General features: G+C 57.0%; 8 protein-coding genes across 8 annotated transcripts; 3 read left to right on the top strand and 5 right to left on the bottom strand.

Moving 5' to 3' along the window:
- Window positions 1–232: 232 nt before the first annotated feature.
- SPBR_07196 (monolysocardiolipin acyltransferase) lies at window positions 233–1,700 on the bottom strand (the record flags this gene model as incomplete). The annotated part of the gene is made up of 2 exons (XM_040765450.1): window positions 233–960; window positions 1,499–1,700. The coding sequence occupies 2 exons, from the start codon at window positions 1,698–1,700 to the stop codon at window positions 233–235; spliced, it is 930 nt and encodes a 309-aa protein (XP_040616144.1).
- A 658-nt stretch (window positions 1,701–2,358) lies between these two features.
- SPBR_07796 (sedlin) lies at window positions 2,359–3,101 on the top strand (the record flags this gene model as incomplete). The annotated part of the gene is made up of 2 exons (XM_040766050.1): window positions 2,359–2,409; window positions 2,574–3,101. The coding sequence occupies 2 exons, from the start codon at window positions 2,359–2,361 to the stop codon at window positions 3,099–3,101; spliced, it is 579 nt and encodes a 192-aa protein (XP_040616143.1).
- Window positions 3,102–3,362: 261 nt separating this feature from the next.
- Window positions 3,363–5,034, bottom strand: SPBR_07049 (uncharacterized protein; the record flags this gene model as incomplete). Its single annotated transcript, XM_040765304.1, has 3 exons — window positions 3,363–4,469; window positions 4,557–4,610; window positions 4,684–5,034. 3 exons carry the CDS (start codon window positions 5,032–5,034, stop codon window positions 3,363–3,365), a joined length of 1,512 nt encoding a protein of 503 aa, XP_040616142.1.
- A 3,442-nt stretch (window positions 5,035–8,476) lies between these two features.
- SPBR_06348 (nuclear pore complex protein Nup133) lies at window positions 8,477–13,184 on the top strand (the record flags this gene model as incomplete). Its single annotated transcript, XM_040764605.1, has 4 exons — window positions 8,477–8,887; window positions 9,009–9,078; window positions 9,145–13,030; window positions 13,052–13,184. 4 exons carry the CDS (start codon window positions 8,477–8,479, stop codon window positions 13,182–13,184), a joined length of 4,500 nt encoding a protein of 1,499 aa, XP_040616141.1.
- A 943-nt stretch (window positions 13,185–14,127) lies between these two features.
- SPBR_07990 (uncharacterized protein) lies at window positions 14,128–14,517 on the bottom strand (the record flags this gene model as incomplete). Its single annotated transcript, XM_040766241.1, has 2 exons — window positions 14,128–14,309; window positions 14,409–14,517. The coding sequence occupies 2 exons, from the start codon at window positions 14,515–14,517 to the stop codon at window positions 14,128–14,130; spliced, it is 291 nt and encodes a 96-aa protein (XP_040616140.1).
- Window positions 14,518–14,925: 408 nt separating this feature from the next.
- On the top strand, window positions 14,926–17,093 carry SPBR_06782 (uncharacterized protein; the record flags this gene model as incomplete). The annotated part of the gene is made up of 2 exons (XM_040765038.1): window positions 14,926–14,969; window positions 15,071–17,093. 2 exons carry the CDS (start codon window positions 14,926–14,928, stop codon window positions 17,091–17,093), a joined length of 2,067 nt encoding a protein of 688 aa, XP_040616139.1.
- A 148-nt stretch (window positions 17,094–17,241) lies between these two features.
- Window positions 17,242–20,993, bottom strand: SPBR_06422 (c6 zinc finger domain containing protein; the record flags this gene model as incomplete). The annotated part of the gene is made up of 2 exons (XM_040764678.1): window positions 17,242–17,334; window positions 17,403–20,993. 2 exons carry the CDS (start codon window positions 20,991–20,993, stop codon window positions 17,242–17,244), a joined length of 3,684 nt encoding a protein of 1,227 aa, XP_040616138.1.
- A 1,019-nt stretch (window positions 20,994–22,012) lies between these two features.
- On the bottom strand, window positions 22,013–24,895 carry SPBR_06562 (nodulation protein l; the record flags this gene model as incomplete). Its single annotated transcript, XM_040764818.1, has 3 exons — window positions 22,013–22,087; window positions 22,169–23,868; window positions 23,953–24,895. The coding sequence occupies 3 exons, from the start codon at window positions 24,893–24,895 to the stop codon at window positions 22,013–22,015; spliced, it is 2,718 nt and encodes a 905-aa protein (XP_040616137.1).
- Between the last annotated feature and the right edge of the window lie 1,236 nt (window positions 24,896–26,131).

The raw sequence follows: 26,131 nt of genomic DNA, 5'->3' as shown, positions 1-26,131 counted from the left end.
CTTAAATAGCTCTGGGTTGGATGATAATGAATCGTACTTTTGGACATGACAGGAAACATTGGCAGTCCCTTTTTTGGATATCGTTTTGCACCATGTAAGCCCAGCCATCTATTTGGGTATATATACATCTATGGTGACATGTAAACAACAGCCGTCAAATCTGCGGACATTCAATATTCGTTATGCCTGCCAACATGCCTCGTTTTGTCTATTTTGCACAACTGGCTTGCTTTCATTCCCGGTACACCATGCTGTCATCCACCTGGCTGCGATAGCGCTTCTTGTTCGGCTCGTCGGCCCAGGTCTCGGCGAGACCCAGGCGTGGGTCCTCCTCGGCGTATCCGAAGCGTCGTCGGAGCTTCAAAATCTCTTCCCGCATGCGATGAGCGGTTTCTTTGCGCAGCTGCTGCGCCTCCTCGCCGTACTTGAGGTCGATCTCGATTTCGACGGCCGTGGCGCCGTCCGGGCCGTCCGTTCTGGCGCCGCTGTGTCTTGTACTCCGCAGGCTGCGCGCCACCAGACGCTGCCACCGGTCGCGCAAGTCGGCAAACGCCTCGGGGTCGAGAATGTCGCCAAAGACGACACGAATCTTCTGGCCGATGCGCGGCAGGAACCGCGGGAACGTGCGCTCTTCGTGCATGACGCGGTCCAGCCCGTCAATGAACATGGGCACGATGTCCGGGGTGGGTTCGCTCTCGAGGATGAGGCGGGCCACGCCCCACTTGAAGTAGCGCAGGCCGCGATCACGCTGCTGGTGGACAAGGCCCTCGGGGAAGACGTGGACCCAGGCGTGGCGGTTGGAGGCAAAGGCAGAGGGTGCGGGCCAACGGTCGGCGCCGTTTGTGGAGTAGTAGAGGGAGGGCGAGAAGGACGAGGCGAAGACCTCGCTGGCGGGAGATTTCGAGGACGTAGCCGGCGCCTGCGGTAACGGCCCTGAATCCGATGGTGCTGAGGAGGAGGCTGCGTCTGATATTAAGGAAGGGGAGGAGGGGGTGGAGGGGGAGGAGAGGCTCTCAATGGGAGAAACGAGCTTAGGGTGGTCAGCCGGCGACGGCTGGGCCGAAAGTAGGCGCACGGTGTGGTTCATGGTCGGCTGGAAAAGACCGCCCCATGGCGAGTGGCGCAGGCGGTGGGTGGGCAGAGTCTGGCCAGAGCAGAAGAAATGACCGACAAAGCTATGGACAGTCAGCGGCAGCCATCACCATCAAAATGAGTTGAGAGATAAAACATACCTGTTCTTGTAGCAGATGTCGTGAGAACCTAGGCTCCAACGCAGGTTACGGTGGTCTATGGCATACCGCAACGGGAGAACACCCCATATCAATGGATCGTCGAGTCTGAATGGTTAGCGAGTGTTTCCTTTCCTGACACATGTCTTGACGGTTGAAATGCTGTCCAGGACACATACACTGAAATATGATTACTGACTTTTTAGGGTCAGCAGAAGGGACGACACAACGCATGAGCAGGATAACAATATGTACAAACAATGACGAACCTGTGATCAGCCCTCGCTGCCGGGCCTCGACGTCCTTGCGTGCATCGAGAAGCTTTAAGAAATTGTCGAGGCCAACGACCTCGACATCATTGAGGCCGTAAAGAAACGACCGGCAAAGCATGCCGGTTGTGGCCATGACAAAGGTGGACGCGGCCCGCCAGAGCGCACCGGGTTTCCGCGGCTTGGCATTTGCGACGGACATGGTGGTGGGACGATTAAGAAAGAAAAAGGAATAAAATAAGAAAAACAGACAAGAAAATGGCGGATGAGAGGGCGCAAATCAGACAAAAGACGGCAAAGCCACCATTGGCTGAAGACTTGTGTGTTTGAGGCCTCTTTGATGATTCACGCGTCACCTCCGTCCGACAGCCGCCCTCGAATACCGAAACCTCGGCTTGTTGTGTCGTTGTCAAGTTGCAACTCAGAACAGAAGAAGACAGGTTTTGGCGGAGTTGGTGATAAGATGTCCACCGCTACAAAACTTTTTTTTACTGAAGAGCGACAGCCTTGCGCTGCGAATCGGGAAGCCACAACCAACCACGGCGCAGAATCGGCTCACACGCGCAACTCGCATGTTTAGGGTAGGCGCATGTGCGCTTTGCGACGGAAGGCGCTAACGTTCAGGGTGTTCAACGGACGAAACGCGGAAGGAAGCACTGGAGCTAGTGCCTGACTTGGGCGCCTTCCTCGCCAAAGGTTTGTCTCCACTTTACGGCAGCTTTGGAGGGGGAAGGAGCCAACAGCTCTCAAACGGTTGACCTCCCAAGGCGGTCTACTCCTCCTCCTCTGTCTTCTCACTCCTACCAGCAATCATCAACAACCACACGACATCACCTCAACCACCAACCTCTGTCCACGCCATGGCTTCGACAATACCATCCATAGCCTGTCTCGGCGTCATCGGCCGCAATGTGCGTACTCCATAGCAGACTTCACCCAACCCCCAGTCTCACCGTAGCTAACCTCAACCCTCTGTCCTTTTCCGCCCTCCCAGGACAATCCCCTCCACATCTCCATCTTCCCTTCTTACGACGCAGCCACCAACAGTTTGTTGCCGGTCCGTACGCCTCTTCAGTTCTCGCTGATTCTCTGCGGCACGCTCGACATCTTTGCCCAGCGGCCGTCCGGCACCGCTAGCGGTTCCGTGGCCTCAGGCGCGGCCGCCAGTGGAGCCAGCCTGAGCGCCGGAAGTGACGCCGCCGGCCTCCTGCTGCTGCACGCCCTCGACGACCGCTTGGCCGTGTACGGCTACGAGACCAACACGGGCGTCAAGCTCGTGGCCGTCGTGGACATGCGTGGAAGGCGTGGTGGCAGCGCTGTGAGTGGTGTACAGGGCAGCGCCGGTGCTGGTGGTGGCTCCGTGTCCTCGGGCAGCCGTGGTGTTTTGGGTGGCAGCGTTGTCGGTCTGCGCGGGTCCGAGCTCAAGCCCGTCTTCAAGGCAATGCAGTCAGCCTATGTGCGGCTGCTGCAGAATCCCTTCTACGACCCGGACGAACACTCGCCCCCGACCGGCCGCGGCGGCAAGAAGATTGTCAGCCGGCGGTTTACCGAAGACTTGCAGCGCATCGGCGAGGCCTGGATGCCGGGCGCCACGAACCTGTAACCAGTGGCCGCATCGGCAAAGCACAATGGCAGCATACTGCATCATTACAGGGTGGTAATCAGACATGGGCCATCATTGCCTTTTCACCTCGCTTCTTATACCCAGCAACTGCTGGCTTCTAACACGATAACACTAAGACATACCGAGACGCCACGAGATAACGCTTAACGAACTTGCCAAACAACCATGATGTGGGCCGGAAGAATGGCCCTCAAAATAAAAGAACGACAAAAGAACAACCGGCATAGCCCACGAGTCCGCTCAGTTCCCGTTGTCGAGGGTAAAGGATTCATACGACACCTCTTCGTGCCCTATCCATTCCTTTCGGTCGATTTTGGCGACTGTGGCCCAGCCACGAACCAGTGCCCGCCAGTAGCATGTCTCCGCAGCCGGACTGAAGTAACCGCCGCCGACAAACAGGTCTCGCTGGTTGCGAGCGATGCCTGCCGCAACTTCTGGGTGCGCCTCCAGCCAAGCGACCGTGTCTTTGAGGTCTGACCAGTCGGGTGCCACGAAGACAATATTGGCCTCGCCTGCCGGATACGACACGGGCCAGCTCTTGTGTCCAGACGACGTTTTTGCCGTGTTGGACACAGACAAGCTTCTGCGGCTAATTTTCTTTCCAACGCTCTTGACGTCGTGGGCGAATTTATGAGCCTCTTTTCTCGGCGATTCCTTTTCTTTGGCACTGTTTGGCTTTGTCGTGGCCGCCCCCAGAAGATGGCTGCTGAAGACGGGCTTGACAAGGTGCGTCGTGTGCTGCATCCACACAATCGGCGGCGTGATTGTTACGCTGTTGCACATTTGCAGAAACTGGAACCGCCCGCTGTACGCAACGCCCTCAGTATGCAGCACGTAGCGGTACCGACAAAAGTCTTCAATGGCCAGCGCGTTGGTGGCATTCTGTGCGCTGCTCTGCACTCGCCCGCCAGTGCCACCACCACCGACCCAATCGAGCGCCTCCACATCCGCCCAACTCTGGCCCTTGGCCACGGCCACCAGGTTCTGGCGCAGCCGCGGGCTGTGGACTGAGTTGAACCATGTCGTCCCGCGCCACACGGCCCGCGGGATCTTGTGGTAGAACACGGGGTACAACTCATGCTCAAGACGATCGATGGCGGCGGCAGCGCGGCCGATGGAACCGATAAACGGCAGCTTCCAGGCCCAGAAGGAGAAATGCGGCATTAGGAAATTGCGCTCGTCGCGGTCTTTGCTGCGGAAGGCCGGGTTGATGGCGCGGCTGTAGCCCCACGAGGTGCCAAAGGGCTGATCCTGGAAGTTGATGGAAAAGTACGTGTCGGGCAGGGGCTCGGACGCGGGAGCCGTGATGAGGGCGCGGTGCAGCTGGTGGATGGCTGCGGTGCGGGACTGCAAACGAACAAAAAGGAGAGAGAGAAAATTAGTATCATATTTTCTGCCGAACAATTTCTTGACTTGAATTTGGTTGTGACCTACGTTGACCATCTGCTCTGACAAGTCGGATCGCTGTTGCGCGTTGATGATGAAGATCTATTGCGAGCGCGTCAGAAGATGCCATTTGGTTGCGTCTCATTTGTTCGCATCCTCCAGACAGATTATATACCTTGCCGTTCTTGATCCGTCCTTGCAGGGCACCCATATCGCCCGTATTTTTCAGTCGGAAAGGCCCTTCGGCGACAATCTCGTCAATGGACCGAGTCAGGCCAGGAAACTCGGCCTGGCATTGCTTCTCGGTGAGCGACAGCGACTGAAGGGTGGCCGACGACGGGCGGTGCGGCGTCTGCTTGTGACGGTCTTTGTTCTGGCGATTCTGGTCTTGCTGCGACTTCTGTTCCCAGGTCACGGCGTCGTGAGGCTCGCGTATGACAAAGTACAAGCAGAAGAGAACGAGACACAGACCGAGGCCGACGATCAGTGGCCGTAATGGTCGGTGGCGACTGGCTCCGGCGATCATGGCGGTTCGTGGACGCCTACAAACAGCAAATGCAGGGCGTCAACAGTAGAACAGTCGGTGACAGAATACAGTTTCGGGGTGCAAAAGAAGCGACTGATGGTCTTGGGGAGTTATAATAGACAACTCACATACATCGAAGGGAATATACGGGCGTCGTATACATATAGGACGTTACTAGTATACAAACGTACAATGCATAGGACACTCCATCGGAGAGACCCTTGCCTGACTACCAGACGTCTGGTGGTATTGACCTCAATAACGAGAGAAGATGGAGGGCAGTCGATTTACATGGCTGATGTGCCGTAACCCTGCTGGCTCACTCTGTTGGTCTGCAATTCCCGATCTCCAGGGCCATAAAGAGTAGCGAGTATATCAATATGCGTTCTTTCTGCCCTGTAATGGCTATTTGCCTTTTCTCTTCTCGGCTCGCTCTGCACGAATTCTGTGATTGAGATCGTTGCTGCTGCAAATGCAACACAACATCCAAACTTTGAAGATACACTGTTCATGTTGATGACATATTGGAGTCCTTCATCTACATCGCGAACCTCCATCTCTGCTTTTCTCTCCACTTCTACATCCACAATTCCACATATCCACATATCCACTCTTCCCCTTTCTCGGTTCTGCTTCTCGGAAAGTGGCCCTTGCCCAGCAAAAGCCAAGTCGCTTCCCTCTTTTTCTCGTTGAGACGTTTGCGTATCTCTATTTTGGTCTTCTTCGTCCGGTAAGACATCCTTTGACCGTTCTGGGGAAACGCGGCAGGACACTCTCCGCAGCGCCACTGGCCCCTCTTTATATATTGCTCCTTGGCTAGCGAGCCACGGTGCCGTCCAAAGAACGGCCAGGACGACGACATGGCAAATGTAGAAAGAAGGACAGGAAAAGGGAAAGTGACTCGTGTGAATAGAAAAACATGACAACGCAGGCATTGGGCCTGGTCTTCTTTTCACAAAATAGGCCGCGCTCTGTCTGTTTGATTTCTTTTTCCTCTGGCTTGTCTTGTTTTGCTCCCTCAAAAGAGACGGGGAAGGCAGAGTCGCATTTCCGGTAAAACCGGCAAAAAATACGGAGAGAGCGGAATAGCAGGCTGCGATATATGCTATGAGGCTGGATAGAAAGCAATGCTGCTGATTGCTGTCAATATTCGTGCTGAAACAATATTGCAGCAACCAGAGAGCAATACGGTCTATTTTCCACCTGAATACCAGTCACTCTATAGATATGACGTCTTTGCTCAACGCCCCAATTCTCGGCCGATACGCTGCCGGTTTACTTGATGCTATTGTATTCTCGTTCATTTATGCAATCTAATGTGATGATGTACGAGGAGCCTTTAAGAGGACAATTTCGCGAGAATACAACTGTCACAAATACGGCAATTTTTCTACGACACTTTGACAAGCTACATGACATCAAGCCCAGTCACGTCCACCCTGACTGTATAGTGTGTTTGTCTGTCTCGATGCCCTTCGTCTACGTGTAAGTGAGAAGAGGATCCACCTAGTCGAGGGCTTGGGGCTTTTGTTTATCTGTAGTTATTTGCGCCTCATTTTACTTTATCCTAGTATTATGTAACGTTTTCTGAACAAAACCTGCGTTATGAGACCGAGTAATTCTGCTCTCAAGAGCCGCTATTAAAGGACTTATTTTTGGCTTTTCTAAATAATAGAAAAAGGAGACAAAAAAATAGACATAGAAAAAGAAATACAGCTTTAATCTTAATCTTATGTTGCGCCCTCCTGTGTGAAGGTTTAAGTGGTGGTTGTCTTAACCTTTTTTTTTAAATACAGTTTCTTAAGGTAAGTTTCCCCCCTCCATAACTACCCACGGGCATTTCATTAACCCATCCTTACCACTTTGCTTTCTGCGCTTTGAATGTTTACTTGTTTTACTTGATCTCATGACACTGTACGAAGCAATTTATTTTTAATTCGTTTCTCTTCCAACTCAGCACAAACAGGACAACAAGCCCTGTGATAAATAGCACCTATTTATTAAAACATCTTATATATACAGAAGATTGTTCTTGTATAAAAGTCTGTAAAATAGGACGAAGTCGCCAGTTTGAAATTGCCTAACAAATATCGCTGTGATTGCTTACGTAATACAACTACCGAAGCTCTCAGCCTCTGCACTGCAAATGATGTCACCGTCAACTGCAGACAACGACAGGCCGTTAGCATCCACGCTGGTTCACAGCAGAACATCTACAAGTTAGCCCAAATGCCCAACCGGTCTGGGATCAAAGCTTCAGGAACGAAAGAGAGTCATGCAGCGGTGCATCTTGAATGCGTCAGTTATTCCACCTTCGAGCAGCTCCAAGACAATTATTCCGCTTGAACAATGCTCTGAAGCTTAACGAAGGTCTCGGTCTTTCACCCGTCTCATAGAAAACAATTCATCTGTTCCAATGACACAACAACATCTCGTTTGTCAAGTTTGCGTGGCTGATGAGGCCTCGATCAAGCGTGAAGAATTGTAGCCATTCACGGCCATGTTATGCGAGGCCCTTAAACCCGCTAAAGGGAGCTCCATTCAGTGAACAATGTACCTGTAATTACTGAGTATGTGGGCTCACGCGGGTCGCCGAACAGGGAATAGCTCTGTAGCTGCTGGCCACCGTCACTGGCAGGAAGGTGCAGGAAGGTCGGTAGGTGTGGGTCTCCTGCCTGCGTGTGTTGTCGTGGGAGCGCAACCAAGCTCAACACAGCCCCGCCTCAGCCAATCAGCGTCGGTTGTTGGGGAGGAAAAAAGGCGGAGAATATGAAAGAATGGCAAGAACGGCCGTCTGAAATAAAAATAAATACAAAATAAAGACCAGAAAATACAAAGCCCCTAACATTTTGGCTTGACTGGGGCTGCATGCGAAGCGACAGCCCAAAAAAGCGAACAAGAGAATCTGCACGCTTGAGGCCGAAAGCAAGCAAGACACAAAAAACGAGGGAAAAGGGGATTCAGTTGTTCGCCAGACAGTCCCTTCATCGGGCTCCAACAATCAGCCACACGACTCTCCCGACGGTCGGTCCTTCCTGCCAAGCATCGCGCATCAGATTCGACGCCGTCGCTCTTTCCTTTGCTATCACCTTCCTGCCATCGACATTTCCGTCGCTCCTTCTCGCATCGACTGCATTTCGCATCGCCAGCGTTTTCACAACAACACACGACTTCAATCGACACGTCTTCCTCGACCCATCCTTTAGACGGCCGCGACAGCAATCAACGGGCGACAGCACCATCGAAGCACCGAGGTCCAGCCATACGACATCGTCGTGACCATCTCGAGACCCCCAAAACATCTGTCATAACGAGCCCGAACGGACGCTGCTCGATGATTTGCCGACGCCCATCCAACCGATTCTAATTTTTCTCTTTTCTCTTCGTTTTGTCCCCTCCCCTCCCCAGCGAATCAAGCGGATCGAGCGAATCGACGGCAACCATGTTCTCGCCGCACGAAGGTGGCCCGGCCACCGCCACGCGGAGCCGCCGTCGCCAGCGTCCTGTCTCGTCCGACAGCCTTGCTCAGCAGCCCAAGGCGAAGCGCCAACGTCTCCCGCTCACTGAGCAGACCTTTGTCAACCCCGATGCCGTGCCCGAGATGTTCCAGGTCAAGGCTGACAAGGTTGCCATGCTGAGCGCCCGTCGCGACGGTGTTGAGAACCATGGCAACAATAACAACGTGCCGGCCGCGACAACACCTGCATACTCGACATCTGCAGTAGCAGCAGCAGCAGCAGCAGTTTCCACTCCCACAACATCCGCCTCAGCACCCAAGAAGGAGCTGAGTGTGCGGTCAAAGAAGACCAAGGCCGGCGAGCGGATCAGCAAAGGCGACGGCAGTGTTGTTTTGGTACGTTCTGTGTTGTTTGAGATGCTTCTTCTGTTTTATTTTTTAATGGCTCTTCTCTTCTCTTTTCACCTTCCTCCTTTTATTTTGCTTCTCATGGTTGATACTAACTCCAAACTCACAGGCCAGCAACAATGCATACACCGTCAGCAAACTGCCCGCTCTCCCAGACAGACTACGGACAGATCCAGGCGGTAGGCTCAAATCCAAACCCAGCTCATTTCACAAGAAACAAACCCATGTCTAACCTCGTTGTCCAGGCCGCCAACACGGCACCATTTACTCGTCCAGCGGCTATGCCGTCTCACTCACGCATACCCACGCCATCGTTTGGCCGTATACTGCCAACAGCCCGTCCCCGGAGACCTTCACATTCACTCTGCCCTACCCGTCCCGACACATTTCTGATCCGCTGCCGCTTGGTGCCCTCGTTGCGCCGGCAGCCTCGTCCGAAGAGCCCGGCCTCGTCGTTGTTATGCCTACCACTGGTAAGGTCAGCTACTGGGAGTCCATCTCGAGCGCCGCCACTCTCGACTTTTTGCGCCAGCAGCGAAACGGTGTCGAGGACGTCATCCAAGGCCTCTCTTCGACCGAACACGTGACCGAAATTCTCAACGCAGAACCCGCCGGCTTCATCCTCCTCACGAGTACGGGGCGCCTTGCCTACATGAACGTCCGCGACGGCCACGGCCGGCCAGCCATCTCTGTGCAGTTCCTGCGCACCGCCGGCGGCGGCCTGTCGTCTGCTGGCTTCTTTGGCAGCATCCGCCATGCCCTCAAGAACCCAGCACACCGCGAAGACGTTGTCGCCGTCCGCGCTGGCCCCCATCTCCGCGTCGGCGAGCGCTCCATCGTTGCCGCCACCTCCAAGGGCAAGTTCAGCGGCTGGAAGGTCCATCGCGGCGGCAGCCACGACGCGATCCTCGAGACCGACGCCCGCGACGACATCCTCGGCGCCATCCGCCAGTTCGATTTCTCTGCCGACGGCCCCGACGGCGATTCTCTCGAGGTTGTCGACTTCACCTACGTGCCCAAGGGCATCGAGCGCAAATACACCGACACGGTCCGCCTCAGCAACGCCATTGAAGACGACAACGACTCCATACACCAACTTCTCGTCCTCGTCTCGCTCCCCAACAAGCGCCGGAAACCGTACTACCTCGTCGAGCTCCTGCTCGCTGCCGACAACACCCAGGTCGGCATGGTGCGCCCCATCACCTCTCTCGCTGGCCCTGTCAGCCGCCAACAGCAAACCACCGAGCAGCGCCCGCGCGTCTACCTGCCCAAGCCGGCTGTTGTCGCGTACGTTGTCTTTGACCGCGCCGTCGTGATCGCGTCGCTGGTGCAGCCCCCGGAGACCCCCGATTCTCAACTTCAGGGCGAGGCTAGCTACCTGCCGCCGTCGTTTGAGGATATTGTTGACTTGCGCAACGACGGCATGTCCGAGGTTGTGGGCTCGGGCGTCGAAGAGCCTGCGAGCTTGCTGCCAGAGGCCGCCGATGCCGGTTCCGGTGCTGTGGGGTCTAGGGTGCACCGCTACAAGTCCAAGAACCCCGCTGCCGTTCTCATGGTGCGCGGCGTTGGTGTGGTGCGTGTCGCCACCGTCGACGTGGAGCGCTTCATCGGCGAGAAGCCACCAGAGGTCACCGCCAAGAGCAAGCTCGAGCAGGCCGTTTTCTACGGCATCAAAGACGACAACCCCTTGGTCTTTGAGGGCAAGCGCGACTCGCCCTTTTCCGACGCCGAGATTGGCGAGGCCGCCATGGAGCTCAGCCGTGACATCCTCGGCTCCAAGACAGCCTTTACGCCCAGCGTCCCCGCCTCACTGGAAGGCAACCTGCGCACGCGCGCCGGCTACCTCGACCGTCTCATGTCGCACCTCAACGCTCTCCATCTCGACCTGAGCCGGCGCGTGCGCTGGCGGCTGCTCGCGGACGCCGAGAAGATGTTCACGGCCACGAACATGTGGCTGCTGCACGAGCAGTTCATGGCCGACCGTGCCGATGGCAAGACGTCGGACCGCAAGACGATCATCTCGGAGATTGTCGAGTACATCCACGAAGACGATAAGAAGAACCCCAACCGCGACGTGGGCGAGGTCGACCGCGTCCGCTACTTCTTTGTCAACGATGTCTGGCGCATGGACCTCTTTATCGCCTGGGCCTACGAGGTGATCAAGTACGTCTACCGGGACCACCTGCTGGACGACCGCGGCGTGACGCGTCTCTTGTACGAGGGCGTCGAGGTCAACTACCGCGCCCTCAACGGCGCCACCGACTACCGCCAGGACAAGCTGTCGTTTTACGGCCTGGGCGGCGAAGAGCTCGAGTCGGGCATTCTCGTGGACGGCTACGACGGCCTGCCGGAGCCCTGGACCTCGACGTACTTTATCACGAACAATGCAAAGCGCCTGGTGGACCTGTGCTGCAACTGGCTCGACCAGTTCTATCCGAACAAGGCCACGTCCGCTGCGGCGCCCGACCCAGGTTTGATCGAGTCGATTCGCGAGTCGCTTCCTAACCTGACCGACCGCTACCTGCTCGCGCTCTTGGAGCACTACCGCTGGACGCAGACGCGCGACGTGGAGTCGGAGCGCGAGTACGGCGAGCGCTGTTCCAAGGCCTATGCCGAGGACCGGTACGCCAAGGTATACCGGCTCAAAAACTACGGCCTGTGGGACGACGCGATCGAGGTGGCTAAGAAGCACCGGTCGATCGACGCCCTGGCCGGCATTATGGTCGAGGAGGTGCGCAGACTGCGCAACGACGCGGTCACAGTGGACGCCGGCACGCTGCGGGCCAACGAGAAGCGCGCCGAGGCACTCTCCAAAGAACAGCGGATCGCCGAGTACTTTGACAAGTACGGCGAGCCGTTTGCGTTTGCCGTGTACGAAATCCTGCTGCGCGACGACGGCATCAAGGCTGTCCTCGACTTTCCCGGCGACAAGAAGGGCTACGCGACCCGGTTCCTACGGGCGAAGCCTGAGCTGGCCAAGATCTCGTGGATCAACGACGTGGAGCGCGAGAAGGACGTGGAGAGTGCCGCCGGCACGCTCCTGAACCTGGGTCTCGACCGTGAGCGCCAGGTCTGGAACAAGAAGATTGAGCTCAGCCTGGGCAAGCTGGCACTGCTGGCCGAGCAAGGCGCATCGGCGAACCGGGCCAACAGCCTTCTCACGCCGCCAAAATCGCTGTCGCCTGCTCCCTTTTCATCAGACAACGATGCCACCTCGACACACAATGGCAACAACGGCAATGGCAATAGCGATGGTGATATTGACCGCGTCGACCGGCAGCTCAACATGATCAAGATCCAGGATTTGCTCTACAGCTGGGTGCTGCCGTCGATTGCGACGGCGGTGGACGAGGCTGCCGAGCTGCAACTGGCCATGGAGAACCACGCAACACGCCTGCCGAAGCGGCCGAAGACGCTGCTAAACGTGTTTGAGGACGGCCTCAGCCGGCTGCTCAAGCACGAGGCACTCGACGCGTTCACGCTCATCGACCTGCTGACACTCATCGACACGCGCAGGGAGGAGACACTGATCGAAGAGGACGTCTTTTACCTGGCGCTGCTTGTGGCCGACGCAGGCCTGAGTGGCGAGGACCGGCGGCAGGCGCAGCGGCTGATCTGGCGGCGGTGCTTCATCCGCGACGACTGGGCGCAGATCAACAACACGCAGCTGCAGGACGACGAGTCTACGGCGTCCATTCTCAGCCAGACGTCCGTGTACACCACCGTCTACGCGCTGTCCATCCAACGTGCGTCTTCCGGCCCCCTCCGCACGCTATTTTTTGAGAATCTCTATGCTAACAAGTCAGAAAAAATCGACGCGTCTGCGACATTCGCCATGGTCAAGCCTTCCGAGGCCCTCGGGGTGTTTTCGGATGCTGCCGATGTCGCCACGACCGCCCGGTTCGGTCACATGGAGGATACGGCACGCGAGAAGCTGGCCGACGCCATGCGCCACGAAGACACGTTGCTGCGGCGCTACATTGACAAGAGCCGGCTCGAGGACTGGTCCCGGACGGCCAAGGAGGGCGCTGAGCGGGCCATGCAGACGGAGATGGACCGGCTGACGGAGCTGCAGGGGTCGGAGTCTGTGGGCCGGCTCAAGTGGAACCTGTTTGGCCCGCGCAGTGCCTAGTGGGTGACTGGCGGACGCAGCGCCCACCACGACGAGGACGACGAGGACGAGGACGACGCACTGAAGAATCGGCTCAGATGGTCCACGGTGCGGATCGACGAGCTGCAACTACCGTCGGGCCGCTACGGGCTGCGGAGGCGAGGGGTGGTGTAAGGAGCTGCGTGACTAAGCGGACGAATGGACAAAAAGGCATCTGGCATTTATCTCACCCGAATTGGTTTTCATCTCTCTGCTGCTTCTCGTTTGGATGCGGGGCCTTGTTGCCATTCTTTTATTTTGTTTCATTTCATTTGTTTTCATTTGTGTTTTTTTTGGTACTCTTTTCCGGGTTGGTGCTAATCATGCATTGGGGCTTTTTTTTTGCTGTGTTCTTTTCCTGAGTTTTGTCTTTGCTCGTTTTCATTGGGAAGGGAACACCTCGGACAGGAACAGGGAAGCGAAAAGAAGAGAAACAAGGTGTGAAAACGAAAACAAAACATGGGCCGTTGTTTCTTTTTCTGTATCTACTTTTATTTTGTCGCTTCCGTCTTTCGTTTCCGTGCTGCATGTCTTTTACTGTCTTAAGTATCAATCCACTGTCTATTTCCTTCTCTTTGCTCTTCACAAAAGAATAGAGCAAAGAGTCACCATAAACATTTTCGCTTCAAACATGAACTGGTGATGGTTCCGCGTCTGGGCTCAACGCGGAAATCGTCACGTGACTATTCTTCTTCACGACAGCCCATCAACACATACTGTTGTCAGTAATTCAATGCTTCGTGATTCATTCTTATTGATACATCGTGTCTCTCCACGTAAAATATGTACATAGTGCCCGCGCAGATGTCCCAAAGTGGTTCCCAACGCCGTCAATTTGGGAATGCTGCGAATGCAGATATCAACCAACCTCGCGGCTTGCTCGGATGCGCGGCTTCGAGACGATCATATGGAGCTGCACATGAGATTTGGGCTCACAAAAGGCCTGTCGTCGGGCACACTCGATCGTGTCAAACAGTGGGAGTGGAGTGGAGTGAGGCTGTCCAAGCTGCTAGCAGCTGTCCATCCGCGGGTTCGATACAGGGCCGTCCCTTTGTCTCTTCCTCTGCCGTCTCGCGGCTCACTTGAACAGACGCCACAGACCGGCCCAGGCCAGGCCCAGCGAGATACCGGCTATGCCTGCCTGGCGACTGCGCATGCCAAAAAACGAGCCGCTCTTCAAGATGGCTTGGCGCTGTTGCTGGAGCTGGGATGTGCCCGAGATGTAGCTGTACGCCGCAAGGCCGAGGAAGGCACCGCCGCCTGTGAGTGTCAGCACAAGTCTAGCAGTCTACAGTGCCGTGGAAAGTCATAGAACACGGAAAAGACCGTAAAGAAAAGGAAAAAAATGGGAAAACGCACCAACGACACGACACGGCAGACAGTCTTCGCCGCGGTCTTCCTTGAGCAGGTCCTGGTACTTCTCGGGCCGGTCAAGCGACGCAACAGAAGGAATATTGCTGCTGCCCATGGTTGGGTGGTCGTGATGTCCTGTGCGTTGAGAGAATCCGGTGATTTAGTGACGCTCGATCGCACATGTTGTTGCTCGACAGACGATAAATTTTGGTTCAGTGATACTTTGTAAAGCGGCAGGCGCCGAAGTTTACTGCCAAACTGCGCTGAAGTCTAGCGTCTCGCTTTCAGCTGTATTATGTAATTTTCCAAGGCCTGAACCGGCCATCCGCTACTGATCCACAGGCCGCTGATTTCCAGATTTGGCGGGGCATGCGACCGACTCGTGCCTGCCGTCCCAAGCTGCGACATCGCGTCACCACCGACAGTCGCTCTTGCTTGCACCGAATTTCCGGCCTCCCACTCCTTCCTCCTTCCTCCTTCCACAGTCCATGGCCCTCGCTCTTTCCGGCCACCACAACCCACCATGGACGGGGTAATCGAGGCATTGCACATCTTCGATGAGCACAAGTAAGACGACGGCCTTTTGTCTCACGACCCCCCCCCCCCCCCCAACTCTCCCCACACAACCTTGCTAATCTCGAATCTCTTTCTCTCCGTCCGTGAAACAGTGCCCCCATATTGTCGCACACCTATACGGGGCGGCCGCTCTCCGCGGCACAGCTCCTCCCGCTGTATCTCGACCAGCAACGCCAGCAGCAGCAACAACAAACTTCTTCTTTCTCGTCGTCGTCCTCGTCGCTCACTTCCCCGTCTGCGTCTGCGGCCGGCGGCCCTGCAGCACTGCGCAAGCAGCCCGCCAGCCTCGTCTACATCTCCGACACGAATCCGCCGACGCTCGTCTTCTCCATCGTCCACGCCGGCCTGCTCCTTTTGCTGACGACATCGTCGGAGCTCGAGCCGCTGCTGGCCCTCGAGTTTCTGCACCGCGTCGCCGACGCCCTCGAGGAGTTTCTGGGCAGCCCGCTGCTGGCCAGCAAGATCGAGGCGAGCTACGAGGTCGTCGCCCAGCTGCTGACGGAGATGTGCGATGCCGGCACCGTGGGCACCACCGAGCCCGATGCGCTGCACGACCTGGTCGAGGTCGAGGGCCTCGTCGGCAAGCTGCTCGGCAGCATCACGCTGCCCGGCAAGGCCGCCGCCGCCCTCTCGTCTGCCGCCGCCCAGGCCACGTCGTCCTCGCTGTCCTCCGCCTCCTCGCCCAACCCCCTCCTCTCCTCCTCCATGTCCTCCATATCGTCGTCCTCCATCAAGGGGCCACAAAACGGCGGCAGCGCCGCAGCAGCCGGTGGCGGGCCGGCCTTGCCCTGGCGCCGCGCCAACGTCCGCCACACATCAAACGAGATGTACGCCGACGTTGTCGAGTCGCTGTCAGTCACGCTGGCGCCCTCGGGCCGCCCTCTGGCTGCCTTTGCCCAGGGCTCCATTGCCTTTACCGCCAAGGTCTCTGGCCTGCCGGACATATTGCTGACGCTGACGGGGCCCTCGGGCAAGCACAACCTCGGCCGCATCCTGGAGCTGCCCGTCTTCCATCCGTGCGTGCGACTCGCGCGCTGGAAAGAGCGGCCCGGCGAGCTCAGTTTCGTGCCACCCGACGGCCGGTTTTTGCTGGCCGCCTACGAGGTCGACCTCATGCCCTTTGACGCGGCCAACGGCGACTCATTTTCTGGCACCGCTGCCAACAACAGCCTGCGCATGCCCATCAATGTCGAGATCAAGTCGAACCTGGGCCCCGTCGGCGCCGACTTTGCCGTCCGCGCCACCATCAACCGCACATTTGCCTTTGGCCGCCCGAACGGCCCTTCCAGTAGCGGTGGTGGCGGTGGAGGTGGAGGAGGCGTTCGTAGTCTCGGTGGCCCGCATCCGGGCTCACCGGGCGCCCCGCTGTTGGAGGATGTGCGCATCACCGTCCCTCTGCCAGCCGACGTGCGGAACCTGCTCGAGATCCGGCCCACTCGTGGCGATGCCGTGTACAACCCGGGCGAGCGCGTGCTCGAGTGGCACATTCCGGCCAAGGACGTTGCCAGCGGTATGACGTCCTTTGGCCTGCAGTGTACGGTGGTCGGCCAGCAACGGCCCGGGCATCTCGACCTGGACGGCGACGACAGCGAAAACAGCGACGACGACAATGCTGGCGGTGGCGGTGGCAGCGGACAGCAGAGCAAGCCAAGCAACGACTATGGTTTTGCCGCATACACGGACGACGAGCCGTATCAAGACGACGCCCCGAAGCAAGACCACGCAGAAACCCAGGCAGCACCGCTTCGGCGAAAAGAAAAGAAGAAGAAGAAGAAAGACAAGGGTACGGGCACCGGCACAACAAAAACAAAATCCGCAAAGACGAAGAAGGCCCCCAAAACGCCAAATACCGTACCCAGTCCGTTGGAAGCCGCGCCTCCCATCGAGACGGCGGCCGAAGCGGCGGCCAGCCGCAAAATCGCCCAGAACAAGATCTTGATGCCCAGTTCGGCCTCGGTGAGCTTCTCCGTCAAGGGCTGGTTGGCGAGCGGCATTCGCGTCGAGAGTATTGTCCTCGATACCAAGCGCAGCCGCGGCCTCGGCGACGGTGTGCGGCCCTTCAAGGGCGTCAAGTACGTGACCGTCAGCAAGGGCGGTATTGAGCTGCGGTGTTAGTTATGTGAGACGCAGGGCGAGGCCAATGCATACATCAATAGAAACGCATATATGAATGAAAATGGCACATGATGAATAGTAAATATGATTGGTATCCAAGAAAGTCCAGATCGTAATGCCGTTCAAATAGCGTCTATTACATTGTCTTTCAGTTCTCAAGAGCCATCAGATCCGCTGACCAGACGTTGCTGCCCACATCCATGTCCAGCTGTCGGTCGAGCAGGAACCAGTCTACCATATTCTATGGTTGTGTTAGTAGAGACGGCCAATCAGGGAAATAAGTTAAAATATATAAAACAAACAACCTACCCAGTCGACATTCATTGGATCGTTGAGCACTGCGTCAAAAGGTCCCGGTTCGGCCCACTCGTAAGCATAGTTGAGGTGCGGTGGTGGTGGTGGCGGTGGCGGCGGTGGATGTGATGGTGATGCATGTTGCTGCTGTTGCGGCACCTCATATGTTTGTGCTTGGGACCTTGCCTGGGACTGCGGCCCAATCGACGCGCTTTCTGCCGTCTGAGACGCCGGCGTGGTCTCTTCGTTCGGTGTTGAGCTCGCGTCGCTCGATCGTACTGTGTCCGACTGGCTCCCGCTCCCTTCGGTGGCTGCTGTCTTGTTTCTTTCAGCGCGCTCGGCCCGTTCCGCCCGTTGCTTTTTGAGTTCCTCTTCGTAGTCCTTCTGCCGCTGCTCACGGGCCTCCATGTCCCAGCGACCCCATCCAGGGCTATCCGAATCTGGCCATGGACGGGTCTTGTTACCGGCTGCATCGTAATCTCTCTCGCCAGCGTCGCAGTCGCCCAGTTCAGTTGACAATTTGGTGACGATCGCGCCCAGAACCCGTGCTGCATGTGCGGCATCGCGCGACGTCAACCGCCTCTCGTGCCACAGTGCGTATGCCGTACGCAGCGCCTCCATCTTGGCGCGCCGATCTTGGGCGCGCTGTTCGAGCGACGATCCGCAGCTACCAAGGAATGGCGCAAACACGAGTGATGGCGGCAGGTCTAGGTTCTTACTACTTGCGGGAGTAGCGTGCGCGGTGTGTGCGGCTGTAGACTCTCGGGAACTTGGTGTCCCATCCTCGCCCGCCATGCTGTTGTCGTTGCTTCTTGTACTGCCGCGGCCATGGCGGCTGCCCTCAATCAGATCCAGACAGAGAAGCGTTGCTGCCAACAGGAAATCATGCAGCGCTAGCGAGCTGAGCATGTTTCGGTCTGAAGCCAACCGACCCGCACCACGGTTGGCTCCGGGCGATCCGGGCGACGGCTGGAACTCTGTCTGCGCAAGTGTGGCCGCCGTCGACTCCGGTCGGGTCTCGTATTCAAACTCGGTATGTAGGTCTAGGATGCGCAGCGCTGAGACGAGACACGCATGTCGCTGCATCTCCGTCTCGTGGGCCGTAAAGCCCCTATTGTCGACGCCGCCGTCGGCCATGCGGTCACAACTGAGCGCGTCGCGGTACAAAATGCACACAGCTTTGTGGTGCATGAGCTCGACACCTAGCCGGTGCATGATGTTGTGGCTGGCGTCGTTAAAAGGACAGTCGCGGATGTGTCTGGGCATGCGGAGGCGTACAGGCACCGTGGAGTAGTTCCAGCGCAGCTCCTGGGTGATTCTCGTCACGGAGTCTCGGTAGGACGACGCCTCGTCCATCTTGGCTTTGGCGTTGCGCCAGACCGCGACCTGCATCACTTTTCGCAGCAGCCGGATAAGCTTGAGCTTGGTGATGAAGAAGAGAGCTGTCGTATAGTCCGACGGCGGCCGCGACGGCGGCAGTTCTGCCGAATTTTCATCAAAGTCATCGTCATTGAGGTTGCTTGGCGGATCCGTAGCGATCTCGTCTTCGTGAACCACAGTGGGCATGCTGAACTGAATGCTGAAGAGCATGTCAAAGGACTCGACAAAGAACCAGACGCGGCGCCGCATCTCCTTTTCGAACGGTGTGAGTTGCCTCCCGCCCCCGCCAGGCGCATCCACCTGGTGGTAGCCCATTCGCTGCGCCAATCTGACCGCCACACCGAATGTTGCCCACTGTGCGGCGTCGGAGTCGCGTTTTTGCATCAATCTGACATGCGCGTTCAGAACGAGGGCCTCGACCGCGAGTGGCCGGCCAGAGAGGTAGTCGCCTGCAAGGAGACAGCGCGTAGAGAGCTTCCGCAGCTCGGTAGCCAGGATGAGATCTTCGTTGCTGAACTCGGGCGGGTCTGCCTTCATGGACGATTTCTGCCCTGCTGCTGTGCCAGTCCCACTACTGGCACCCTGGCCGTCTCCCTCTTGGTCCGCATGCGAAGCACCCGGCTCCCGGTCGGCCATCCGAGCCATCTGGCGACCACCGTCTATCATGGCTCCCATGCACAAGACCGAGGCCAGCATGCTGATCCACAGTAGCGGTGACATTGGATTGGCGGCAGCAGGGCTGCCCGTCCGCCAGAAGCGCAAGTAGCTCCGTTGGAAATGGCCTGTGTGGAGAAATGGCCCCGTCATGTAGTTGGACTGGAAATAGACGGCCAGGAGGCGGTCGCAGTCAGATCGGGGCGGTAGGCATGCAATAGCATCAGCCAGGTGCTTTGGGAGTGGTGGATTCAGTGCCAGGCGTGACGTCGCCGGAGGATTGGATTGGTCGGACGCAGCCAAACCAGGTGCTGCAGCGATGGCAGCAAATATTCCGTCTGGCTCCGCCAGCTGAAACGAACTGTACGCCGGCAGGTTGTTTTGTGACTCGACGACGGAGACGCTCTTGGCCAGTGGTAGGGCCGTTTCGGCGGGCTCAGGAACCGCTGACCGTCTGGAAACGGCCGGCAGGGATGCGAGAGAGGCGGGAAGGAGGGCCGTCTTGGGATCGGTCACGCCGCCGTACATTGTCGGCTTGCTGACGAAGCTGTTGGGTGGGTTTGGCTGTTGATTTGGAGTTTGGTTGGTCTCCGTATGACTTGGGCTAGCCCTTTCCTCACCGGCTTCCTCAATATCGTCATCCATGTCGTGGTCGACACTGCTGTCTGGTTCCCGTTCGTCTTCGTTTTCGGGCGCAGCTTGTTTTTCGGGCGCGTCTCCCAATGCCGCCACGCCGAGGTAGTTTTGTATGTCCCGGATGCTGTCAAGAATGGCGGTCCAGTTGGTAGGCCCGGAAAACGGAGTCTCCCCAAGCATCGTCGCTACAGGCCCCACGGCAGAAGACGGGCCATTGGGGCCAATGGGCATGATCCATTCGAAAGGGGGACCACTCTTGTCGCCTTGCTTTGAGGCTTGCCTTCCACCCGTCCCTGCCGAATTGGGGCCCCCAAAGGCTGGTGTCGGTGTTTTGGCCGTCGCCCCCTGGTTTCTTGATGATGGCGCCCGAGTCACCAGGCCGTTCACCATCTCTTCGAGACGTAGTAGCCGCAACTGGGCTTCCTGGCGCATGCCCAATGCCGAACCCGTCGGGGCACTTCCGCTGGTACGGGTAGTTGATGATGCTGACGAGGCAGGTCGCCGTCCGTGACCGCTGTTGTGACCTGAGCCACTGCTAGAGATACCACTTCCGACGCTCGGAATCCCACCCATGCTCACTCCCGAGGACGACGCCGCAGATGAGGAGCCTGCATTCACACCTGTGACACCGCCCTCATTTCCGTACCGGCAGAGGGATCCATCGCCGCGCCGGACGCAGGTGCCGCAGGGTAGCAGCCGGTCGCACTTCTGCTTGCGGCTGCGGCAGAGCTGGCAGGACACGACAGGGCGCGACTTGGCCCGGGGCTGCGACCGGCGAATGGGCGGGTTGTTGCTGTTGCTTGGGTGACGTGGGAGCTGGCTGACGTCATTGCTGCTGTTGTTCGCTGCAGAATTGGTGCTATTGCTGGCCACCTTATCATCGCCTAAACGCACGCGAAACACAGACGTGTAATTGGCGATGTTCTTGTTGGTCATGTCGCCGAGGTCATTGAGACGTGGATGGAGGAATAGGGGGATGTGCAAGACAACAAAACCATGGCAATTGCCTTTTGACAAAAGTAGAAACAACAATCAATGCTTTCTTTTCTGCAAGGCAAGTGCAATGGACCTGACGAGATGACGGAGACGTCGAAATGAAAAAGAAAGGAAGGTGCAATAGTCCGACCGGTGCGGAGATGCCAAGCTCGCCTGTTTCCTAATTTGGAAATTAGTGGGTCCTTCCTGCCAAATACGAAGTACGACGTTCCTTCGTACATCACCGGACTTTGCGAGCCAACTCCTACCGTATCTAGTAATTTGGGAAGCAACACCTCCGAGCCTTCCTGAAACGGCCATGGCTTACAACGTCAATGCCACGAGGCAAGAGCAAAACGACTTACACTCTACTGTTTACTCAGCAAACTAGTTTTCAACACTTTCGACTATACCGATGTTGATCATAGGGCTGAAAACACTGTTCGACCCGTTCGACATACAACAAAAGCAATACAGGCGTCAGCAATGACAGTATACCTCGTTTGTAGTATATGTAGCAACCAGTCCCTGTATACCCAACACCCGTTTTGTCGCTATTATACATGTATGCCTGAACTATCCAGATACAAGAACATAAAATAAGATGGAACCCCAAAAATATAGACGCAAAGTGTTCCTTATGCAGTCTCGTTGTTTCACAGAAACAGAACGAGAACCCCAAAAGCCCCATCCACCTACGGGTACGTCGATGTTGCTGGCGCTCGATGCTACTCCAGGCCCCCTTTTTTGTTTCTTTCTTTTCTTTACTTTCTGGTTTTACAAAGAGTAGCATAGCCACATGCGCGAAACTACATGTCGCGGGGTATCATGCCAAAGTCTCAGAGGGGCAAAAAAAAAAAAAACATGAGGAAACGAAACCCAGTCAAGAAAATAGGAAATAAAAGATACAAAATGAAATGCGCCTGGGGTAAAGAGCAAGATATTAAATGGAATAGATGGCGGATAGGAGTTGGTAGCAATCAGGCTTGCACCTGTGACGTGCTCCGCTTGACAGCAGCAGGGGTGCCATGGCTGACAGTAAATCCAGGAAGGGACTATTGAAAAATTAGTAAATGAGTAACCAAACCATGGCATGCAAAAAGAGGACAGCCGACGACAAGTGATTAAAAACATACCGACGTCACGACGGAGCCAGCGCCGACGACCGCGCCCTTTCCAATGTGCACACCGGCGAGGATCGTGACATTGCCGCCAATAAACACATCGTCGGCAATGGTGATGGCTCGACCCTGGAGAGCACTGTGCACGCCGTCGCGCTCCATCGGGTCGGTGGACGGAGCCGATGTGAAGAAGGACACATTGGGACCAATCGTCACGCGGTTGCCAATGTTGATTGGCATCGCATCGGAGAAGTGGCAGTTGCGGCCAATGTGGACGGCGTTGCCAATGGTGATGTTGTAACCGTAGTCGGCGTGAAACGGGGCATCCACGACGACCTGGCCGCCAACAGGACCCGTGGCGGCCTGCTGATCGGCTCCTCGCGGTTGAATGATCTCTTTGAACAGCCGCGTGCGCTCGCTCTGCGAGACACCGATATTGGGGTTTGTCGAGTTGTTAAACTTCCAGCAAGCCGCCGCACAGCGTTCCCGGAGATCAACCAACTCATTGTCAAACTGGTAGAAAGGCCGGCCTGCGTGCATCTCGTCCTTCTCGCGCCTCGGACCCGGAACGGTGCTGAAGAAGGGAACATTGCGTCTTGACGCGGCCCGTGCCTCTTCAGTGTCTTTGCAATCGTCCGCCTCCTCGCCGCCTTCTTTCTGGTGCGGCTGACGAGGTGCCAGCGGCTGGGGCGAGTACGGGCGGTGGTGCAAGAAGCGGGCCTGCCTCTCGATTGGCACGGGGTCCTGGTGCAACGGTGCATGGCGAGGCTGGTGGCGCTGCATAGGCTGCTGCGATTGATGATCCGGAAGCGGCTGGTTCTGGTGCTGCGTGGGGTGCGCGTGTTGCGGATGAAATTGCGGTGCGGACTGCAGGTGCTGGCCCTGGTGAACCGGCTGGTGCGGGTTCTGCGCAGAGTGCTGAGGACGGCGTTCGTGCTCGCGGTCGAGTTCATGCTCGCGCGGCGGAGGTGGACGAGACGCATCGGTTTGCGAAAGCTGGCGGTGGTGGAGATGCTGGGATGGCGGTTGAGACTGCTGCGGCGGCTGCTGCTGATGCTGCTGATGCTGCTGATGCTGCTGATGCTGCTGCTGCTGCTGCTGCTGCTGTTGTTGTTGCTGTTGTGGCTGCTGCTGTTGTGGTTGCAGTTGATTCTGTTGCGGCGATGGCTGCCGATATGGAGGACTACCTGACCTGTGAATGTTGATCTGTGGTAGTGGCGTCAAGAGCTGCGGTGTCTCCGGTTCGGTTGTCCGGCTGAGGTCGTGTAGCGGCGGCACCCGCTGGTATTCCTTGGGCGTACGATCCGGGAAGGGGGCCGTTGTGGCCGCACTGACGGGTGTCGGAAACACATTTGCGGGCGCAGAAAATGCAGACAGTGCGGAAAGCTTATTGTGGCCGTCCGAGCTGGTGAGCGCACTGGGCAGGGTGGACGCAGTGGGCCGGTCGTCGTCTGTCACAATAGGACGTCCCTGTGGCGGCTGGATACGAAGCGCCTGGCCGCGGTACAGAGGAAGTGATTCGCGTCGTTGCTGGTGGAATGTGCCGCCCTGCAGACCGCCGCCGGGACCAGGCATGCCGTAGGCACCGGGTGGCACATACGTTGGGTCCTTGGACTCGATCTGCACTGTTGGCTTGGTCAGGTCTGGCTTGCCCCAGTGGCCCTTCTGCGGTGGGTAGCCAGCACAAATAAAGCCACCACGGACACAGTTGCTGCCTATATTTGACGTGGTTAGTACGTTATGTTCGTGGCGAGGCTGAAGGAAGACGTATGGTCTCATGTCGCGCAACAAAAACATACATTCAGGCTTGGTCTCGTCGCACTTCTTCTTGCGCTTGCGACAGGTGAGACAACCGGTCTTGGTCCGGTTGCTAAAGTTGCGCTTCCGACGCTTCGGGTCCGTTTGCTGCAGTGGCGGGCCGATCTTCTGGTTACTTGGCGAAAATGGAGCGCCGTAAACGGCTGGCCGCTCTTCATCGTCCGGGCTGTTGACGCCATATTCGCTCTGTGGAGACGCACTGGTATGCGGCACCGATTTGTCCAGCTGGCGTGAGTCATTGGCGGAATGGTCTTCCGCGGGAGAGTGGACCGACCCGGAGCGCTGGTGCTGGTGCTGCTGGTAAGTGGCACTTTCGTTCAACGGGCCAGCGGCTTGACGGTCGTCGCGAGAGGTGCGAGAGAACCACATGTCAGCATGGTGTTGCTCGCGCTGCTGCTGCTGCTCACGCTCTTCGTCGGCATACGGTCTGGAGGTGTACTCGCGGCTGCGAGAGACGTCGTATGAATCACGGGGTTCTGCCGACGTGCGAGGCGGCTCAGATTCGCCGTCCTTGGACGCACGCGATGCCGCTGATGCTGCCGCAATTGCTGCCGCGGCGGTCTCAGTGGCGGTCAAGATTCGTGGCAGATCTGAATCGCCGCGCTGGTGCTGGAGCGGTGGCGGGCGGGTTCGTTGCGTATCTTGGCGATACGATGTTTCCTCCACAGACGGCGATCGTTTGCGCTTCTGCGTCGGCTCCTCGGGATTCTCCAGATTTGGGTAGGTGGAGGCCGGCGAGCGGTGTGGTGAGCGATCCAGGGGAGACGTGCCCCAGATATCACGTTCGCGCCGGGTGGGCGCAGACACGTCGGGCATCGTCCGGGGCTCAGCGGTCTTGGGGCTGATGCGGTCCAGGTTGTACTCCCGCTCGTCGTGCGCTGCTTGAATGGATGGCGGCAGGCGCACCTCGATTGTGTCGTCCATGGGGCTTGGCGGTGAGTTGACACCATCGTGATTTGTTAAATCAGTCATCCTCCTCCACGATGCCACACGGCTTTTCGCGGCTGCTGACATGCGCATATCAGCGCGACGGTCTCCTAGATCCTCGCGGAGAGTGGGAACAGGGTTGCAATCCTGCTCTTGCTGCGTCTCGACGGAGACGAGGACTGGATATCAAGAGGCCCACGAGAAGACAAAATGACCAGAGGGCGAGATGGCGAAAATAGTATGTCGTTTCTGTAGTATTCGGACCAGACAATGGCAGCGCCGAAGCTACGCCCAGGAATGCAACGAACCAGCGACTGCAGACGGGCAAAGTGGGCGAGACGAGGCGCAATGAGCAGATCTTTCCAAATTCAAGCCGTGCGTCGATATAAGTGGGCGGCGTCGAATAACAGAAGCCAGATGAAGCGATGGTGAGACGAGGAGGGAGAATCAAGAAGATGTGCGAGTCGTCAAAAAAGTAGCAAGGAGAGGAGAAATGAAGGAGAAAAGAAAGTAAAGAGGAGGCGAGGTCAGTCCTATTCAAGTATATGAAAAGAAAAGGATGCAGAGGAGAAGAGCGAGGAGCATTAGTCCTTATGTGTCGAAGGGTCTCGCGAAAGGTTTAGTGCGGTCAGGGGTAGGGCCAGATGCACTTGACGGAAAGGCGAGAGCGGCAAACACGGAGAAGCGCCGGGGTAGCGATGTCAATACAAAGTTTGCGCGGTCGGAGGAGAAGAAGGTTGAAGGATGGTGATGAGAGAGAGTGAGTGAGAGGAACAGAGAAAGCGGCGGACGCAGGGAGATGTGAGTGGAGACCTGGCCAGGCCAGCTGTAGAAAAGGCAAGGCAGGAGAAGTTGGAGACGTTGTCAAAACGGGAAGCGACGAGGGGTGCGAAGGTGACAAGGAAGGAAGGAGAGGAGCAGGAGGAGAAAAGAAGACGACGACAAACGACACGGTCGAGGAAGGAGGGAGAAAAAAAAAGATTCGAACGGAAGGAACGATGTGAGATGACAGGAAGGCGCAAAGGACAAAGTACGAGTAAGATACGGGGACGGATTCGCAAGTCGTTTAGGAAGGAAGGGGCCAGCAAGCGCTGGCGGTTTGCGTCTCAATACTTTGTCAAAAAAAGAAGGTCCAAACGTCGACGCAGAGACGAAGAGACGCAAAGAGGGAAAGAGGGACCGGCGACAAATCAACAAGGAAAACAAGAGACAGAAAGCACACGGAGAAGCTGA

This window comes from Sporothrix brasiliensis (genome assembly GCF_000820605.1).
Source record: "Sporothrix brasiliensis 5110 chromosome Unknown Cont20, whole genome shotgun sequence".
Taxonomy (NCBI): Eukaryota; Fungi; Ascomycota; class Sordariomycetes; order Ophiostomatales; family Ophiostomataceae; genus Sporothrix; species Sporothrix brasiliensis.
Note: the sequence above shows the minus strand (reverse complement) of the source record. Positions and strands in the feature narration are given on the sequence as shown.